Source organism: Macrobrachium rosenbergii, chromosome 12 (genome assembly GCF_040412425.1).
Source record: "Macrobrachium rosenbergii isolate ZJJX-2024 chromosome 12, ASM4041242v1, whole genome shotgun sequence".
Classification (NCBI taxonomy): Eukaryota; Metazoa; Arthropoda; class Malacostraca; order Decapoda; family Palaemonidae; genus Macrobrachium; species Macrobrachium rosenbergii.
Window position 1 is genome coordinate 17,493,001 of NC_089752.1, and position 22,500 is coordinate 17,515,500.

Genomic DNA, 22,500 nt, shown 5'->3' on the forward strand with positions numbered 1-22,500 from the left:
GAAATTACCATTTGGAAAAATCCTTTTGTTTACACCCGACAGAATAAGAGGGCGAAATTCGAGGCAAGTGTGAAATATGGAAGATGTCTGAAAAGGTAAACCCAATGAGGTGTGGAAGTTTGAATAACTTCAACACCCAGATACGAGAGGATGGACACTTAGACTTACTGATGTGAAGGAAACCGAAAGCTAAAATATGAATGCCTTACCAAATACCAAAAGCAAACTAAAAATAGCAACCAATCTAACAATAATAGCTATTATGAAGGAATCACACCCCCTGAATATTATTATTATTATTATTATTATTATTATTATTATTATTATTATTATTATTATTATTATTATTATTATCACACTGAAAAAAATACGACATCCTTGCACCTCCTTTGCACCGCCTTTTGCATATGGTAGAAAGAATTACCGAAGCGTCAAAGAAAATAAATGAACTTCGGACAGCTTGTGCTTAATTTACCTGCTGCTATGAAAAACTTATTTGTGAGACTGAGAAACTGCAGTATAAACTAAACGACGTTCAGATGCTCATTCTTTTCTATTAAGTTTTTTGGAAAGATGGTCTTCTTCCAAGGTATTATTATTATTATTATTATTATTATTATTATTATTATTATTATTATTATTATTATTAGCCAAGCTGCAACTCTAGTCTGACAAGCAAATGTTACAGGTCCAAAAGTCCCCAATAAGGAAAACAGCCCAGTGCGAAAAACAAACACAGCAGAAATACACAATAAATGAACAATAACGAAGAAAATAGAACAAAAGGATTAAACACGGACACGTGCCTCATGTGAACCTGCTCAAAAAAAAGTAAAATTGCATCAATTTTGAACTTTTGCAGTTCCAAAGATTCAACTTCATAACTAGGATGATTATTCTCTAATTTGTTCACAGTTTACTAACAAGTTTGCAGACAAGGGTAGTCAAGCCATGTGTCGCGAGGCTGCCCAGTTGGTTTACGCCTAAATTTATCTGGAGCGACCATAAAAGAATTCACCACGTCTTACAGAGACCAAAATAAATATCAACAGGAAGAGAGGAAAAATTACAAATGGGAGCTGGAAGGAAACATGCGTGCTCACAGAACACGAGGGAAGACATTTCGAAACATTTTTTTCATAACATTAGGTACCGGCTTGGCAAAACCACAAGCAAAATGTGAGTTTAATGATTTTTTACATCCATTAATAAATAAAAAGAGATGGCATTCTCACCTCCCACAGAAGTTTTAACAGAATGACATAACTAAATATTATTCATATAATAGTTTCCCAATGACAGAAATTTGACGAGTGTAACAATATACCTAAGATTCTAGGAAGTAAGAGACTTAATCAAGACAGCAACTTATATAGCAAAATAAATTATCAAAAATTGTTAGTATCTTGAGGCAGAATTGCCATTCGTACAACATTATCGAAAAAAGACTATCAAAAACCTTTTACTCAACTCATTACACACAAATGGGATTGATTGTACTTTTCAATTTCAGTAAAATGTTCAGAGAGAGAGAGAGAGAGAGAGAGAGAGAGAGAGAGATTCCAGCTCCATCATATTTCTTAATCTTGAATGAGGATGGGATTTCTCTGGAAGCGCATTCCTGAGCCAGGAAACGTTTTTTTTTTTTAAATGAAAACGACAGCGAAAAAGTGAGATGAAAAATACACACAATGGAAAAATGCATGATGTGTCAAAATCAGTGAAACATTTGTAGGTTCATCTGCGTCATACACGTTTAAGAGGATATGAAAAACATGCACTGATGCAAACAGAGTTAACTGTTCACCGACCTTTGAAACACGAAATAAAACCTTAACATTAAGCGATATAAAATTTAATGTTGATACACACACACACACACACACACACACACACACCACATTTTACACATACACACACACACATATATATATATATATAATATATATATATATATATATATATATATATATATATATATATATATATATATATATATATTTATACATAGATACAGTATATATATATATATATATATATATATATATATATATATATATATATATATATATATATATATATATATATATACACATCTCATTGTCGTTATGTATATAGGAAAACTTTGTAAGTCTTGAATGCAAATACACATAAAATAAATGCAATATATTAAAGGTATATCCCTTGAAACGGCTTCCAGAGAGAGAGAGAGAGAGAGAGAGAGAGAGAGAGAGAGAGAGAGAGAGAGAGAGAGAGAGAGAGAGAGAGAGATTTGTAAGGAACAAACATCAAAGACACTCACCTCGAATAAATCCGTTGGCACCTCGTTTTTCGTAAGGTGCTTTTGTACGAAGGCTACAGATTCCTTGTTGTACGCCTGGAAGAAAGAGAAAGGGATGGTTATTCAGTGGAGATAACTAATTCAAAATGCTCCAGCAAATACATTCTACACTCTACTTCCTACAAATTCCGCGCGAAAAGTTCATAATTGAATCCCATTCGATTAGTTAATTACACAGTAGAAAGTACAGAAACATACTCAATTAGTTTCCCCAAGTAATCTCACTTTCCAACTCATTTATAATATAATGATTAACACAATATATATACACTATATATATAAACATATATACCCATATATATTATATATACACGTACATACATACATACATACATACAAATACGTGTGCCTACGTTCTTTTCACGTGCGTCAGTGAGTGTGATCGAATTGATAATTCCTTATTACATTACCTTAGTTACAGTTAAAATTAACGATACTTAAATATTGCGAAAATACTCCGTAGAGTTTAACAAGCTTTCTCGCTCTACGGTAGGTAAAATATTGAGAATACGAGTCAGTCAGCACAGTCAACTGGCCTTATCTTGATAACCTTATCAATAGTGCTAATAAGCCTTTTATATAAATTTAATTTTTGATTACAAATTACCATTCACAACACTAAGAGAAAACAAAAGTTGGCTGACTTGAGAGAGAGAGAGAGAGAGAGAGAGAGAGAGAGAGAGAGAGAGAGAGAGAGAGAGAGTATAAGCAACGATACTAACCAGACTAGCCATGCATTAAGATTTGAGAGAGAGATAGAGAGAGAGAGAGAGAGTATAAGCAACGATATTAACCAGTCTACCCAAGCATTAAGATTTTTAAAAATTTTTTGTTAAATAATTATCTAAAGTATCAATACCATCATTCAGAACATATATCCTACAAACGCCGTCGTATCAGGACTGTGCCCTCAATGCTTCAAGAGTCTAAGGGTGGAAAAGTTACAAGATATATAATTGCCTGGAAAAACAGGCAATGGTTGATAAGAGTAGAAGTTAACGGAGGTCAGCATATCATGTGCGTGATGGAATTCCCTCGTGCATTTGTGCTTAAGTTTTTCCATCATAACTCTTAAAAATTCATTTGAGTTTTTCATAACTACTTTGTACTGACCCTATGCTTTACCAAATATCCTATCATTTCCCCCCTAGAGGTCAAACTGATATGTATTTCATTATGATGAATAATGAAATGGAGGGAAAATTATATTGTCTAATGTGCATCTACAGTCAAAGAAGTTATAACAACTTTCCTTGAAAAAATGAGAAAAGCTTAATTAAAGCCCCATACGAACACTCAAAATCATTTTGAAACAACAAAGCAAATGATGCGCTTTAACAACAGCACCAAAGCCAAACTGCGTCTCGGTAACACGATCCGAGTTTAGGAAAACAAACTCGCCCTGAAGCGACGAAACGGCAGGCAGCGACAGCACTGGCATTCGCTAGTTCTCACATCAAATAAATTCGGGAAATAAAAATAACTCAACAAGTGATGAGTCACCGGCCGGCTCAACAGGTGACACCAGTGTACTCGACAGGTGCACGTTACTCTCCTTTGGTGCTCAACAGGTCATCGTCCTCACCTACATCAATAATTTAAGATTACCAAAACGTGGGACTATGAGCCCGGCGCCCTCGATAAAAAAAGTGGCAATATTGTTTTAAGGCGATTCAGCACTGAATATAATAGTTTCCTAACAAGCTTTCTTTTTATACCGAAAATGGTTACGTTATTCACCTACTTTAGTGGATGTAACATAAGTTCTGAGCCTTTCAAGAAGTTTATTTGCGTGTGCTCTTTTTAGTTGTTGTGGTAATTCAATATCATCTAGAAAAGATTAGACTCGAGCTTAAATGACTTTGTATGTATTTTACATTAAATAGGTATATCAATAAACAGATTACTATTACTACTACTTAATTCTATTATTACTGCTTATCCAAAAAGTGCACTTAACTTACTGCGAATTTATATTTTACCGTATCTTACTGTACATACACACATACATACATACAATATTATACATAAATATATATATATATATATATATATATATATATATATATATATATATATATATATATATATATATATATATATATAGAGATAGAGAGAGAGAGAGAGAGAGAGAGAGAGAGAGAGAGAGAGAGAGCTTAACGTAAAGAGTCAGGAGTCAATTCATATTAATAACAATCAATGACGGGAAGAGGACACACACACATGTAAGAGCTGTCTTTATTCCAACGTTTCGTAACTGCCACTGACGTTAATTTAATTCCTAAGAACCCTTTTCACCATCGGTTCACTCTTTAAAACTAAAGAGCGATAATCACCTTATATGTCCTATGGTGTTGTTTAAAAGTATACTTGCCCTGAATGTCAAACAGGGACCTATGTGGGATCCACCAGCAGAGTCCTTAAGGTGAGTATCGATTCTCATCGTGGCGTAAGCTTCCGTACTGGTGGCAGAATTTTAAACCCAGAACATTGCAATATTAGAAATCACCCCAAAATTTGTAAAATACATATCGATAATAAAGACTTTGAATTTTAGACCATACCACCAACCCTCAAGACCTTGTTATTCTGGAATTACTTTTTATTAAACAACTTGTTCCGTCGTTAAACACACATACGTCCTCCTCCCCTGTGTATTTGTCTTGACTTGTGTTGTTTATATTCATGTTTACGTTTAGTTTACCGCTGTCACTCCTCTAGGTCGGTCCTTAATCTTTTATTCTGTAACTCTGTTCATTGCTATTTTCATTTTTAGTTTACTTTATATTCTGTTACCTTTCATTTTAATGCAGAGATTTTAAAAATTTTGTAAGAATAATTTTCAGCTTTTCATTTCTTAATTTTTATTTCTAGTTTTTACAATTTTAAAAGGAACTTTGTTTCATTTTAACAGCCTTGATGATGTAATTAAAGGAACAATTACGAAACGTCGATATAAAGACAGCTTGTACATCTGTGTCCTCTTCCCTTTATTGATGATTATATATATATATATATATATATATATATATATATATATATATATATATATATATATATATATATATATATATAAATGTACGTATGTATGTATACACAAACACACACACACACACATATATATATATATATATATATATATATATATATATATATATACTCGTACATATATAACACTCAGGTACATCAATTATGCATTTTTATGATTTCAATTCTACTCTTAGCACGACCATATGCAGGACTTTGCTCGATATTCGAAAGGCTGTACGTGAAATGATGATGACACAATGAAAGTGAGTTACTTTACGAAGTTATAAATTATAAAATAATTTTGTTCAACTCAATATTTTCTAGCAAAGACTTAAATGTTTACTTTTATCTTGATTAGCTTTTACTTGAACTTCTGTTTTTCAACAGAAGCTTCCTGCAGTTTCTTTTACTTCATGTAGGTCTTTGTACTATCCGACCACTGTGCAAATTCTATTACAAAACCATCCGTATTATGTGTTTATATATTTATGCCAATATATAGGGGTTTCGTATTATAGCAATACTTAGCACAATTATGTGAAAGGCCAACGTGTATCTTTCTAGGCAGTAATGCTCGTAACATCACGCGAGAGTGAGACTGATTTGCTGTTGTCCTTAAACAATAAGTGTTAATTTTTCCTTATTTATTCAATATTTCTGGTTACAGGAATTTTGCAATGGCAGACAAGAAAAAAGTACATAATAATCAACTACATGGCCGCATTCCAAGGTCCAGCTACGTGTTCTGTGTTCCTTTCTTGTCATCAAATCTTTTTTTCAATTACTCTGTTAAGAGTCTGCATTATTATTTACTAAAAAATTCTTAGCTGCGACTGTACTTGATAGAATTTTCTGTCAGAAGAATGAAGTGATATTCTCGCTGTCATCCCTATTCTTTATAAAATTCCCTCTTTTATATCTTTTCTGTTACATTACTCATGTAATGTAACATTCTGCGAATGTAAGCATATTATCAAAAATGTAAGTAACAACGTACGCATACGAGATTGTCGGCCGATAGTCTACGAGTAATAAATTCCAAGTTCAGATCTACCACACAAGCTGGCCCAGGATTAGACTGGTCCCGATGCTCAGCCCACGGTGACTTCATTCTTTGTAATTTACAAGAGTCAGTGGCGAGAGGGGTAGGTCTCGGGCTGGATTTTTCATAGACTCTCATCCTTACCCTAGGGTTTTGGTGGTGGAAGTTACACCGAAAAATATTTGGATAAACACTGCAGTTTATCTACGTACATTCACAAAAGTACAAATAAAAGTTTCTTATAAAGCTGGTCTTCTGTTCGGCTAATTTCAGCAATGTTGGGTTTCGTCAGAACTTGAATCGGAAACAGACAACAAATACCTGATGCCGTTGATGATTAATCCCCCACGACCAACTGACGAGGTAGCACATGGCTGGTAGCAGAATCCAGCAAATTCCTCGCAGTAAAAAATGGAAGGATAAATACTGGAGCCACCTGGAGCCATCCACTTAATGGTAAAAAGGCGGAATGATGCACATATGAACAGGAAGAGTGATTATAAGCATATGCACCGTACCAACATACATACATACATATATATATATATATATATATATATATATATATATATATATATATATATATATATATATATATGTATATATATATATATATATATATATATATATATATATATATATATATATATATATGTGTGTGTGTGTGTGTGTGTGTGTGTGTGTGTGTGTAAGGCGTACAGGATTTCTTGACAATCCTACAACAGCTCCGGTAACCATAATTTCCGAGCCCTTCGTGACAAAAATCATGATACCAAATGTGTCCAAGCGCGAGTAGTCAAGCAAGCATCTCTGGTTCCTGTGGTGAATGCTGCATTTTTCGGACCCACTTCCTCTTAAACTTATGGGAACTAAAAACCAAATAAAAAATATCAAAAGGATAAAGGAAGTTCCTCGCCCAACTTCGTCTCGACTTCATGACCCACATTTCTCTCTCTCTCTCTCTCTCTCTCTCTCTCTCTCTCTCTCTCTCTCTCTCTCTCTCTCTCTCTCTCTCTCTCTCCAAAGACGTTAGGGTGCAAATGAAATTGCATTTAGTCGAAAATAGGAGTCATATTTCTATGCGTTGTTGTTCACCTTTCTTATAATTTTAAATAAAAAACCATATGAATTCACATAAAGCATATAATAAGCAAATACTGAAACAACTCCAAAATAACTTTTCCTTTCATTAAGGCACGAAAAAATATCATATATTTGTCCTCATTTGATGGATACTGAAATTATAATGAAAAGTAAACCTTACCCGGTTCCTCTCCAAATATTATCGGTAAATTATGACTACCTCATCCTGGAGGGCATTAAAAAAGCACACACTAAAATCGTTAACGATTCGTTGTTTCAGATATTTTCAAGCGTATTACACATTTCAACGAAACTTCATTACTTCAATACTAATCAAGAACTTCGTAATGGTTCAAAATTCGTCAAAAACATTAATCCATATATATGTTCGAAATGTTCACCTTATCTAGTCTTATTTTGGAAACGTCAACGACTTTCTCTTTCATGAAATGTTTGAGAATATCCCCCATTTCCACAATGTTTTCGCATCTTCATTTGAGAAATGTTCACCCACCTTGTTTATTTCATAAAAGTTCAAGCATTTTCAAAGTTCATCACACTTCATAAATATTCGCACATCTCTCCGTTATCTTCCTGAACTTTTCCATTTTTCGAAGATATTTATGCTACTTTCTTATTCAAGAGATGTTCACGAACCTTGCATAGTTCACAATTTTTCACGTGCCTACCTCCATTCGGAAACATACATGTCCTCTTATTGTTGCGGGAATTTTCAGGGATGTTCATTACTGAAACACGGAAGAGAATTGTAACAATGCTCACGCAACTTTCTCACTAAAAAATTTATGCATATCCCTGTTGTTTCAGAAATGCACCGGAACCTTCGTATTTCAGAAACTAAGCAATGCAAAATATAACAGGAAAACATTAATAATAATAATAACAATAATAATAATAATAATAATAATAATAATAATAATAATAATAATAATAATAATAAATTATTATTATTATTATTAAAACAGAGTCAAAGATATCTCTGCAAAAAGCCAGCCGAGGCAACCTGTATAAGCTTAACCTCGTAAAGGGATCAACTACCCTAATAAGTATAATCCTTAATTTATGTCAACACAGTATAACATAATGATGCTTACTTAGGATCATCTAGTACTCGAAAATGTTCTCTCTCTCTCTCTCTCTCTCTCTCTCTCTCTCTCTCTCTCTCTCTCTCTCTCTCTCTCTCTCTCTCCTTCCCAAAGCCAATAATCTGCCATCAACACTTCAAAAGGCTACAATTTGACACAAGGCCCAAAAAACAACTGCAATAATCAATGCACTATTGGCTGGCTTCTAAACGGTAACCAGTCGAAAACCTCTTCTTTAAATTTATACATACATACATACATATATACATACATGTATATATACATAATGTGTGTGTTTTGTATAAAGATGTGCATATATTATGTATACATACATACATACACACACACATAAACATATATATATATATATATATATATATATATATATATATATATATATATATATATATATATATATATATATATATATATATATATATATATACACTAAAACAGTCCACTGGACATCAGTTACCTGATTCCCAGCTCAGGTCAACCCCTGTACAATGGATCTAAGCAATCGTACCCAGACCAACCTTTTTTCTCACCAGGATTTCGTACCAGGAATCTCTTACTCTTGAAGCAAAAGGAGAGAGAGACAGAGAGAGAGAGAGAGAGAGAGAGAGAGAGAGAGAGAGAGAGAGAGAGAGAAGAGAGAGAATATTCAGTTGAGTATTTAGAAATTGCATGTCCGGATAATAGGTTGCAGATAACTCTATAGATTTCGGTATTCAGGCCATTAAATGTTTCATTCAATGTCAGTAGTTATTAACAGGATCGCGGCAAAAATTATATTACCATCGACAGAATCATTTGATTTTGAATCTGATTATTTCTTTCTAATACCTGTTTCAAATATATTTATATACATCCACAACCGGTAAGAGGTGTTTATTGAAATAAAAAAAATATATAATTATTTAGTTTCTCCTCACAATTCTTAGCGACATTCTAGATATTGTCAAGTGACCTGTCCTTTTCGCAGACAGTTATAAATGTTTAAGCTTTGACTCCCAATCGAAGGACATCATTCTTGCCAAACAGTGAAGAAAACACAAGAGAATCCTCAAAGCAACTGCCCTTGAAACGAAAAGCCCTCTTGGCTCTTGTTTAGAAATAAGCCTAATGGACAGACTATCAACTTCCTTATTAGACCAGACCGAAATGTCAACAATAAGAGGGGCAAAGCAATAAGGTGGATCAGTCACAAGCATAAGCAACAAATATAATTTTTGAAACCAGCGAGGTATGTAATCAATGGTTTTATAAATCATGGTTTGGCCCTCCAGTGTGTTAGGGTGGTACAGTTATTTTTGAAATTTTACTAGTCTTGGCTTTCATTATAGTTTAGATTTAAAGGATTATTGTTAAATAGCTGGAAAGTTTCGGGCTAAAAAATAGCTCGATTAATATGTGTGTGTATATATATATATATATATATATATATATATATATATATATATATATATATATATATATATATATATATATATATATGTATATATATATATAGATGAAAGGATAGATAGACAGATAGAGGGGGAGGCTAGGCCATAATAATCCATGTAAACATTTCTATGAAGGCACACATTTTCTTTTCTGTAACTTTCTTTACCTTCTACGAACGTAGATAGCAACACAAAAAGATATTTAAGAGACCCATCGACACATACAAAGTTCATGTTGGCAGGCTGTTGCAAATGAATCGATCTAATATAAGTTTAAAGTGAACCTGGTTTGTTATACTTTAAAAACTATTAATAAACAAGACCGCTATCATTTGATTATATATGTCTGTGTTTGTGTGTGAGAGAGAGAGGGCAGCAACCGCTGTAAAAATAGTTACGTAACATGTGATTTCATCAAAGCCTCTACAGTGCCCCTACGAAGAAATACACATTCCAGCAGTACTGTTTGCTTTCGCAAACAAATGAATAACACAGAAACACCGGATATTATTGTTAGCATGGGACGAAGATTTATAGACGCCCGATATCAAATGAAAGAAAAAAAAACTGAAAATATCTATGAACCAGCTGTCTGAAAGCCCAGCGGGAAATTCAAAAGGTCACTGGTTCCATTAATAAAACAATTGTTAATAAAATTACTGATATTCAGTTATTTATTGCCAAACCTCCTGGGAAACATTATACACTTCAGGTGTGGTCGAAAATGTTTGGTATATAAATATGAATGAATATAAATACGAACTTCGCTTTAGCCTTGCCAGCCACAGGCTTCTCTCGTGATATAAATTGCAACGAGAGAGAGAGAGAGAGAGAGAGAGAGAGAGAGAGAGAGAGAGAGAGAGAGTTCTGTAGCTCTCTACACACTATGAGACTATTACAATATAACTGTTACAATACCGATGAGGTACTAATTGAATTGACATAAAAAATTGGCACAAAAAAAAAAAAAAAAAAAAAAAAAAAAAATATATATATATATATATATATATATATATATATATATATATATATATATATAGAAAGAGAGAGAGAGAGAGAGAGAGAGAGAGAGAGAGAGAGAGAGAGAGAGAGAGAGAGAGAGAGAGACTACTTGTGCTAGCTTAGACTACAGTAAAATACAAAATGAAGTCTGGAATACTTGCCTCTCTTCCACAGGATAGTGAGGGGAAAGGAGAAAAGGGAATCGCTTGGCGAGAAGGCTAAAGGGGAAAGATCCAGGAACTGGAAGGAAAGAGAGAGGAAAAGAAAGAGAGGGAGAAAGGTGAGAAACAGGTAGGAGGCACAGGAGTAAAATGCTCGAAAAAATATGGACCCTTGTGTTGTAAATGCAACATTCCCACCAAAACGGAAATTCTTTGGAGAGGAAAACACTGACAGGATGGAGGAGGGAAGGAGACCCTACGGTTTACACGGCTCGAGAGAGAAGGCTCCTCTATGTTCTTCTCTTCTTTCTCTGCTTATGCGTAACATGCCTGGTCATCAGCACCGAAAACACCCTAGGTACCTTTAATTGTCACTGTAAAAGAATTAAGAATTACTCTTGTTATTATTAAGCAGACCGTTAACCAATTATCAGCAATTTCCAACGTACGGAGAAGTTCTGGCAATTGCACCGTGTGCTGACAAACCATGAGAAATATTTCTGATATACTGGTCTCTTGGACGATACAGCACAAGCTAGCTGTACCTACTAACATTACTCTTTTTGAATAATGCGAGACACTCCTTGACAGGTTCCCAAAACACCTGAAAATTACTGAACTAACTTCGGAAAATAACAGTAATGGGTCACAAGCTAGCATTATACAGAAGTATGACACATCGTCCTGTTCATTTTGATAAGTTTTCAGGTATTAAAATTTCAAAGTAAATTGCACTGTTTTACACCACCAAAAATAACGGCACTAATCTATAGTTTCACTTCTTCGATTTAAGCAACTATACCAACTATTACGTTTACTTTGGAGAAAGCTTTTGGTAAATTAACATTTAGCAATAATTCACTTCAGCTTTCTCTAGGCGAATTATCATTAACTGACCCAGGAGTTACATTTTTTATATTAATTACCAGCATCTTAAATACTCAGACAGTGTAAACTGCAAAGATAAGTACTTCAACAGCACACTGTTTAACATGCGTGAAAAATACTTGTTGATTTCTTATTACTGTTATGCTAAGTACGTAAAAATCGGGCTTAATCGATTTTCTCACAACTTGTGAAAATATTATTTTGGCATCTTCCACTGTATATATTTAAACAAAGTGAACATCAGCGGTACTCAGAGTATGCAATAGTGCCTTATATGCAGTAAATAAAAAGGGAAGAGAATGAGTATTACTTGAACACAAGTCCATCATGCAAAGGAAATAATATCCCGTGATGCTGAGAAGCAATTTCAAGTTTCAAAACGTCTCGTTTCTCATAAATTAACTTTATCCACGATTCTTTTTTTCTTCCACTGAGAATTCAATAAATACTGTTCTGAGACCGGTGAAGATTCAAACACAAATGAATTTCCAGCAACAATTACGACGTTGCCAATTAGAGAATAGGAGAACGAAATACGCTGAAGTGGTATTTACCTTAATTACGAATTTGTACGTTTGCATTTTTCCCAAACTTAAAACACAGATTTTAAATGACCCAATTATTGCAGGTATATTGAATTAACTTGCAGCTAAAAATAGAAAAGACGGAAAACATCAAAATGTAAAGGTTCTCGCGGCTTTTCGTAAGCTCATTACATCTTATTTGGGGATGTTATTAAAATTCTCTTGCCTTCATTAACAAGAATAATGCAGTAGCGAATATCATACGCTATTTAAGGGGCAATTCTTGAACTAATTTCTTTTAATTCACTCTAAAACACTTTACAGACATCATCACAAAGAGAGAGAGAGAGAGAGAGAGAGAGAGAGAGAGAAGAGAGAGAGAGAGAGAGAGAGAGAGATTCTGGTATGACATCATATATTGCCTTTTTTCAGCTAGTGTCTCTACTCACCTGTCTCAGCCGCTTTCTCATTTATCTTTATTATTTTTTATCAGCTATTTGAAGCCCGACAGCATGGTAACATAATGATACTATATAGACCAATCATATCATATAAAAAGCGGGATGGGCAGAGGGTCGGGCCTCATGTGCTTAACAAAAAAAAAGTTGGGGGTGGGGGAAGAGGGGGACAAAAATATGGACAGTCGGACCCCATCCTGGAGAGAGTGAAAAGATCCGGCTGCTGGCAAGTAGATTATCGTCTATCAGGGGAAACACGCTCTTATACATGTTAGGCTTAGTCACATCTCACTGGTGCCTCATAATCAACATCCGCTTATTTCTCCAGTTTACGACGCTTGTAGTGTACCTGGTCTACTCACATCCCCAGCATTTGTTGCTCCATGTATATGTCATGTCTTTGAACCTGTGTTTGTTATTTATTATCTACAAGAAGACTTCGCCTTTTTAAACCAACTTTAATTATCTCGAAAACCCGGGATAACACCAACCCTCAAAGTCTCTGCTAATTATCAGAAAAAAATTCTTAGATTATTTCTACCGGTTCTATAATCAACCTTTGCTTAACAATAAGACCTTTTTTCTGTGCATTTACTGGAAAACAAGTCCCTAAAAACAATCTTGCGTTTTTCACCTTCACACTCTCCAAGAAAAACCGACATAACTAACAATCATCCCATCTGACAAAAAATCAAGTTTTTGTAGCGTCACAAATTTACCAAATTTCTAACAACCCCATTCTCTCTTATTCAGCATATTTTTAGCCTTTACCACCGTCCTTTTAAACACGGGAACTTATAATGCAATTTGCTTTGTATTTTCCCTTAAAAAATAATTTACAATCACGTTTTTTATAAATAATGGAAGTAGATTTTGTGTAATAAAATTTTCAAACATTTCTTTTCTTTTAAGTCTACCGTATTAAGTTCTTTTCCAGCCTTTGTCATTAGACTCTTATGATACCTTTGTGTTGTCTCCTTGAAACACTTCCTTTGATAGTCTGATTTTTACTAATACTTCCTGAAACCGCTGTCTCTTTAACTCAACTTATCTCCGGCTTTGACACCTAACTCAATTATTAAGGGGAGCTTTTGCCATCGTCCTTGTTGGTCGTAACTTCCCATTCTTCCTTATCAACTACATAGGTCGTTTTCATCGTCTCCTTCTGGTTACAACACTCGAGGTCTCTTGTACCTATATCAGAAGTCGTGTGATCAAAGCGAGAGGGGAATGAAGGACCTGTGTCAAGCAATGAACTGCTCTTTTAGAAACAAAGATACACATAATTTCATTACAAAATTTTTAACGCAAAACTGAAAACGAAATTTCTTCTCTTGTTACTAAGAATTCACTAGAAGGGCAAGGGAATTATTGCAACCCCGAGAGAAAGTCCACTGGATGACTTGGAAACGCAGAGAATGACTCCTTAAGGATATAAGACTTAAAAAACTGAGAAGCTGAAAAGATTCGTTCCCATATTCCTAAATATTTACCCCCAGGCGAGTAAATACAGCCTTCAAAATGAGTAAAATTCTACATTAAAAATCCCTTTAAAACGGAGATAAAATCCCTAACTAGGTAACATTTTTTTTTGAAGAGGCAAAAACTGTAATAATTAATAAATAAAATCTAAGTCAATAAACTCTGTTATCAGATGGCTTTACCCATTTATAGAAAAAGACGTACCTGTGCATCGAAACAGTAATTTATCAATTTGCTTATTATCAATCAAAATATGAAAAAATAAAAATCCATACTCAATCAGCCTAGAGAGTTACTTCCTTCCAAAACATATATCCATGGAACTGAATGTGCATTGCTATATTAATGAATACAACGCTCGTACTATTGCCAAAGATTTTTTGTATCTGGAAATCAAAGCAAACTCTAATTAGTAGGGGGGAAATTTTTCAGTGGATATGGAGGGGAAAGGCCTTGTGGATGGGGGTTGGGGAGGGCCACACGCATGGTTGATACATGCTGGGGCAAACTTAACGTTTACGTTAAAACCATAATTTTAAAATGCTGCTAATGATGTTGACATCTGTGAACACCCTGTGGATACTCACATTTTTCCCAGTTTTTATTATTTTTTTTTTATCTTATCCAAATGGGGCAACGCTCACATTCGGGGACACCATTCTGGAGATTTCCTATTTCTAAAACTCTATAATGAATGTAAACTGACAGATCTGATGAGCAGGATTATTCCATCACCTGAGGCTCGCTAATGAGAAGCAATTACGAATTAAATATTGTAGAATTTAAAATTGGGAGGGAAATAACAAGTCCTGTTTACGTTACGAGGCTGTCTTCAATGAACGTACGTGTGCTGCTAACATACACACATACACATACCGCCAACCCTTACGTGGACAGGCATGCAAGCACAAGCACCCACACCCATTAGATATATATATATATATATATATATATATATATATATATATATATATATATATATATATATATACAAAGAACAAATCCACGAAGGAAGAAAGCAATGGAGTGCTACGAGGCCTTGCAGACTCCATTGTTTCTATTTCTTTCGATGATTTTGATTTTATATATTCATCACGTTCCATATTTTCGTGATTCAGTTATAAATTTACATATATATATATATATATATATATATATATATATATATATATATATATATATATACATACAGAGAGAGAGAGAGAGAGAGAGAGAGAGAGAGAGAGAGAGAGAATATGGACACTACAACGTTTTCTGAAAGCCAAACAAAATCTTCTGATATTCCTTTTGCAAGCAGGGAGTCTGAAAGCGCCTGCATAAAGCAGGTCACACAATCGAAGAGAGACAGCCAATGCACAAAGGCTCAGAAATAAGGCCATTGTGTGAAAACTCACAACAGTGCTTCAAATAACCATACTCATAATATTAATACTAAAAAATCTGATTTTGGAGACAGCTGCGTCCCATGAAAAAAAAAAAAAGTTTTAGAAAAGTTTTACAAATTATACAAAGCGCAAGAATATCCGAGTCTATTCATGAGGGGGAAAATGTAACGCATGCCAAACAAAACCGGACTGGTTTTTATTCGTTTGGAAATTCTCTTTTTTTTGGTTCGCTTATGGTAACAGCGTCATTCATTGCAGAGATGCCACGGAAAAACCTTCTGTCTAGATATCTAATTATTTTCATATATATGCACATTTATATAGGGGTATTATGAGTAGTTCTTTGGGAAAAATATATTTGAATGTTATGGAAAATTTTCACATAGACAATTAAGGAACTGATTAGTTTTACGTAGCAGATAAAAGATTTATGATGTAACGAGATCTTTCAAACACTCTAAAAGAAAAATGAAAAAAGGTAAGAAAAGAAAGGTATAACACGCAAATATAAAAACGAATTACTGCAGTTGTATAAATGATAGGTATGATCTACTACACAGCTGAGGTAGTTAAAAACTTATCATTTATTTATGAAGCCTTTGTGTATTATGGTGAGCCATTTTAGACATAGTTTCTTCCTTGCAAATACTTTTACCCAAAAAACTTATATATATATATATATATATATATATATATATATATATATATATATATATATATATATATGTGTGTGTGTGTGTGTATGTATTTAACATATATATATATATATATATATATATATATATATATATATATATATATATATATATATATATATAAAGGTTTTAGTTACATTGCTTTTAGTAACAATAACATGGGTATCCTCGTCATCCTTATTTAGCCATTAAAGTTGTTTATTCACACGCATCAGGTGATTTGAATATATATATATATATATATATATATATATATATATATATATATATATATATATATATATATATATATATATATATATCTCTCTATATATATATATAGAGAGAGTATAGTAGAGAGAGAGAGAGAGAGAGAGATATATCATTGTACTGATCCAAAACATGATATTTTGAAAGACAAACTAGTGCAAAAAATCAATAATTTATGAAATATATTTAAAATGTCTTCTACATTACAATGCAACATATACATACTTGTACACTAACAAACACACACACACACACATAACCCTCTCTCTCTCTCTCTCTCTCTCTCTCTCTATATATATATAATATATATATATATATATATATATATATATATATATATATATATATATATATATATATATATATATATGTGTTCAAATCACAAGTACGTGTGAATAATCAACTTTAATGCTAAATAAAGGATGACGAGGATACCCATGTTATTGCTAAAAGCAATGTAACTAACTCTCTCTCTCTCTCACACACACACACACACACAGACATGAACAAAAACCAAATCGAACTGGATGATGAATCCGACTGCACCATAGACACAACAATAAGGAGCATGCACTGAATTATGCGTCTCCATGCCATCTATGGAACTCCTCAGCTTTAGTTTTTTAGGGAAAATTTTATGGTGCCATATTTCATCTAAAGCGAAGTGTACACTGCAATAAATAACTCTGACCCCATAAATTATCCCTAAACCTGTCGGGTTTCCTAATGACCATATTTTTCTCCCTAACGTAAGATTTACAATGTTCTTGTTACCTCATATTTTTTTTTTTAAGCAATGTTCCCAGAGCATGCATTTATGTATAAACTCATGGACGCAAATGCACATAAACACAAACAATAACATATATATATAGTATATATATATATATATATATAACTATATATATATATATATATATATATATATATATATATATATATATATATATATATATATATATATATATATATATATATATATGTTTATATACATACGCTACAAATGTTTAAGATCCAATTCGCGCTACTTCTGGAATATCATCGAACGTCAACTGGAAGTCGTTGGAGAGTACTATCAAGTGTTCGAGTCACTTTGGTACCAATACATTTATCATGTATAATTCCACTTCGGTGATATTCCCGAATCAGCGCGAATTGGACATTAAACGACATTTGTAGCTTAATGTTTATATATAAAGTGTCAGGGTAACGTGATAAAAATTCATATAAATATAAATATATACACATATATATTGTATACATATATATATATATACGAGTATATATATATATATATAATCATGAAACTACAAAATGTCATATGTCAGGAAATCCACCGTTACCTCATTATATCTCCGTTGGAGGTGTCATGAAAGGGAATTTATAAGTGATAAATGGGTGGAATCGTGAGGACACGAACCCGCGACGAAAGCCTATTCCAGCGACTCCAGTTGACGTAAACCATTGAGCCATCAAGAGATGGCTCAACGGTTTACGTCAACTGGAGTCGCTGAATAGGCTGTCGCGGGTCACGTGTCCCAATTCCACCATTTATCACTTATAGTAAATTCTCTTCAACGACAATTCTCCAAATGAAGATATACTGAGGTAGCGTGGATTTCGATATTAAGCGACATTTGTAGCTTCATGATTGTATAAAATCAGTGTGATAAAATTTCATATATATATATATATATATATATATATATATATATATATATATATATATATATATATATATATATATATATATATATATATATATATATATATATATATATATATATGTAATTCTAATAGCCACAATGCCCTCTTAACTTCTCAATTCTTGCTTTTGGATATGCTTGTAACTACGAAGCCGAAAATATCAGACGGAAGAAATTGGAAGAGCCTGAATAGCGGTCGCAGAATCGAACCCGGCGTTACCATATTCATTAAAGAGGTCGTTGCCGACCTGGCTACGAGAAGGATAAAAAGTCTATCGCCTCTCGTACATAGATATACCTGTCGTTTTCAGATATATTTGTTAGAGCTGGAACAGACACCATCCTCACCATCAATAGCCAAGTGGGCAATCGTTTTTATTGCTTTGGGCTGAAACATATATGTAGAATCTACTGGTCACTTTTACCAGACACATATGTGGCATTGTGGCTATTAGAATTACGTATGTGTCTGGTAAAAGTGACTTAGATTCTACATATATATATATATATATATATATATATATATATATATATATATATATATATATATATATATATATATATATATATATATATATACATACATTACACACACACGCACACACAAAATGTTAGCATGGTGCAGTTCATTTTTATATTAGAGTACATTAGTTGATGCTTTACAATAATCACAGTGATGCCACCATATCTATTTACTAATGGCAATAGCGCTAGGTGTCCGCTACGCTCACACACAAAGAACAACCATATATCATGTGCGTCTCTAAGACTGGAAGATGAAGAATATAAATTTTAACATTTCAGTCCACATCATTAAATGAAAGTCGTTGTGTTAATTTATATTATTGCCGTTTGGCCCTAGTGCATTTATAATTCTGCTTCCTTTTTGTTGCCAAGTAACCAAAGAACAATAAGTTCTCCCAGACATAACCTATACCGTTTTATTCCGAAGCGCAAATGCAATTCCAAATTCGAATGAGCAAGCCTTAGTAAGTCGAAAGTCCCCAAAAACTGTGTATTTCCCAACAAAAAAGGAACACGAAATTAAATGTTAATTTTAGTGAGTCACGCTGGACCTATATTTTCGCTAACCTCACGGCCTTCGTCGGTAGCACTCCATTTCCACTCCCCGCGGTCACCTGAGCGTTCAACATCCACCCCCTGCAGTCTGACAACAAACACGATTAAAGGGAGCCTCTGTGCAGACGCGCTCTCTAATACAGGCTTCCTTAATGTTGCATGGAGGCTACAATAATTGTTCTCATATTTTGGAATACTGTCGCGGCCCCTAATGTCCTTCCCGGCCTTGCATTTGAGGTTCATTTACCTCACAATAAACGCAAATCTGGCGTTTGTCCGCTTTTAATTTTTGTTTTTGTTTCGTTCTCATTCAAGTTTCATTCTGGTGTTTTGGTTTACCTTGAGGGTTTATAGATATTCTGTTGGGATTTTGATCTTCTACTCCTATCATTTCTTCATCCCCATGGTCAGCAACTACAGCGGCATATGTAATACTGATTACAATACTTACTACATTCTGAGCAAGTCTAAAATACAGTACTTCTACACGAATGGTTTACATTATACAAAGAACACATACAAATTAGGGAAATAAAACTTTGAATATTAATGATCTACATTAATGTATAACATAATGTAGTAATTAATAAGTAAATAATATATTACTTTACGTATCAATCTAGATTCTAGAGCATTAATGTTCGATCAAAGTTTTATTTTCCTACGTGTATACTCTAAGTACTGTATTTTTGACATTTAGATTTCATAACAATACAACCAAATTATAAAGTCTATCCACTCCACATCTACTCTACATCACCTAACTCCCACCTTTCCCAGCCATTACAAACAAAATTCCTTTCCCATCCTGCTGGAGTCTTTTTGTTGAAGTCTTCAATGCACAATTCACCATTAGCATGAAAGGGCTACATCAGCGTCAGAAACAGTTTCTTAAGAGCAATTTCACGAAAACTGCTAGTACTAAACGCCATAACGACCTTCCTGGTGGCAAATTTCATTTGGTGGCAATGCGAAAAAGACGTTAAACGAAGGTGAGGACCTGAATAACAGCAAAACGTTTTATACCTATATCCAATTACCTGTCTATTTATTTTCCCCGCAGTGTGAACATAAGTGTATGAGAATTTTTGTATTAGCATGTACGTGAATGCTGTTCCTGCTTGCATATGCTTAAAACTCTCATGCATACTTGGCCGCATATCATATTAGAACAGATTACATGAAATAATTTTATGAAAACAGATGATCACAGTCTATAATAATATTCTAAAACTAACTTAGACGCATCTATCCCATAAACATCAACCGCGTACTAAGTCAATGATGTAATGAGAATAGTTGAACACCACGCGTTTAATGCAAGTGTTATTACGTTATAATAAGGTCCTATCGCGGCTGTTATTGCGGATGTCAAACACACACACACACACAAACCAGACACAAACTGGAGAACGAAGATAGTGACAAGCCTACATAGAAGATCCTCCCATTTGGTGAAGTTCCAGTGTATATTATCTCATTAGAAGGAGTTTAATATCAGTTAAAATTACAAAACGCAAACAGGGAATAATCAATATTCATCAAAGGTTTGAAACGTATCGAAAATACATTCTGGTTGATTTCATGGCCAAATATGCAATATCTGATAACAGTTATTAATGTTGTTTCCATAAAGCAGTCATGTTTCTTTTTCATTCATTTCATCGAGATCAACGTTTTCATAATTAACGCAGATAGTGTGCACAGTTCAGTGTGTAAAGTAAATGTTTCTTGACATTCAGGAAAGTTTTCGGAACATAAACTTTGTAAGGTACAAAAAGATTAACATTTTTACTAAAAACTTATTTACTTCCCCCCCAAAAAGAACATGAAAAACTAAACTGTACGCACCAGCGTCTAACTTTTTCTCACGTTATCAGTAAAAGATATACTTTACTTCCTTGAAAATTACTGCCAGTCTGTTTTATATGATCTTTATCCTTTACAAATTAGTAGGTTATTGACTTTCGTCACACACACACACAAACACACACACACACGTATATATATATATATATATATATATATATATATATATATATGTATATATATATATAAATCTTTATCCTTTACAAATTAGTAGGTTATTGACTTTCGTCACACACACACAAACACACACACACACGTATGTATATATATATATATATATATATATATATATATATATATATATATATATATATATATATATATATATATATATATATATATATATAATTATATATATATATATATATATATATAATATATTATATATATATATATATATATATATATATATAACATATATATATATATATATATATAATATATATATATATAATATATATATATATATATATATATATATATATATATATATATATATATATATAAAATTCATCCCTTCAGCCCGTTAGCTAGGAAATCCAAAATTTAATGGCGGCTGGGGGAGACTCACTAAGGGAAGAGAACATGTAGCTCTACCCCCATATCACTGATTTTGGGGAAAACATACTGGCCTCTTAGCCCCAGCATTGTACTATGTTTGGGGAGTTAGAAAGCCGTTAGGGATAAAAAGACCAGTCAGGGCTGTAAGTGGGCTGCTATGCTGACCCTTAAGAGACTTAGCTATAAGACCCATTTCTGCTCGAACTTTGGCTGGCTGTTGATTTTTAATTCAGATCAACCGATGTCCTGTGCCCAACCCTAAAAATCGAACGAGAGAGCTCACGGCCTCGCTGCACACAAGCACTCCGTCACAAAACACAAACACATCAAGTCACTGCGGCCCTTCTTCCTCTTCAAGCTGGCACAGATCTCGAGACTCTTGCAGCCGAA

General features: G+C 33.4%; 1 protein-coding gene across 1 annotated transcript in view; it reads right to left on the bottom strand.

The window, feature by feature from the left end:
• The window catches only part of LOC136844419 (G protein-coupled receptor kinase 1), a 538,027-nt gene that overhangs the window by 59,382 nt on the left and 456,145 nt on the right, over positions 1–22,500 (bottom strand). Inside the window, exon 5 of the mRNA XM_067113593.1 lies at positions 2,303–2,377. Coding sequence (XP_066969694.1) covers positions 2,303–2,377 — 75 coding nt within the window. The remainder of the gene's footprint in view (positions 1–2,302; positions 2,378–22,500) is intronic.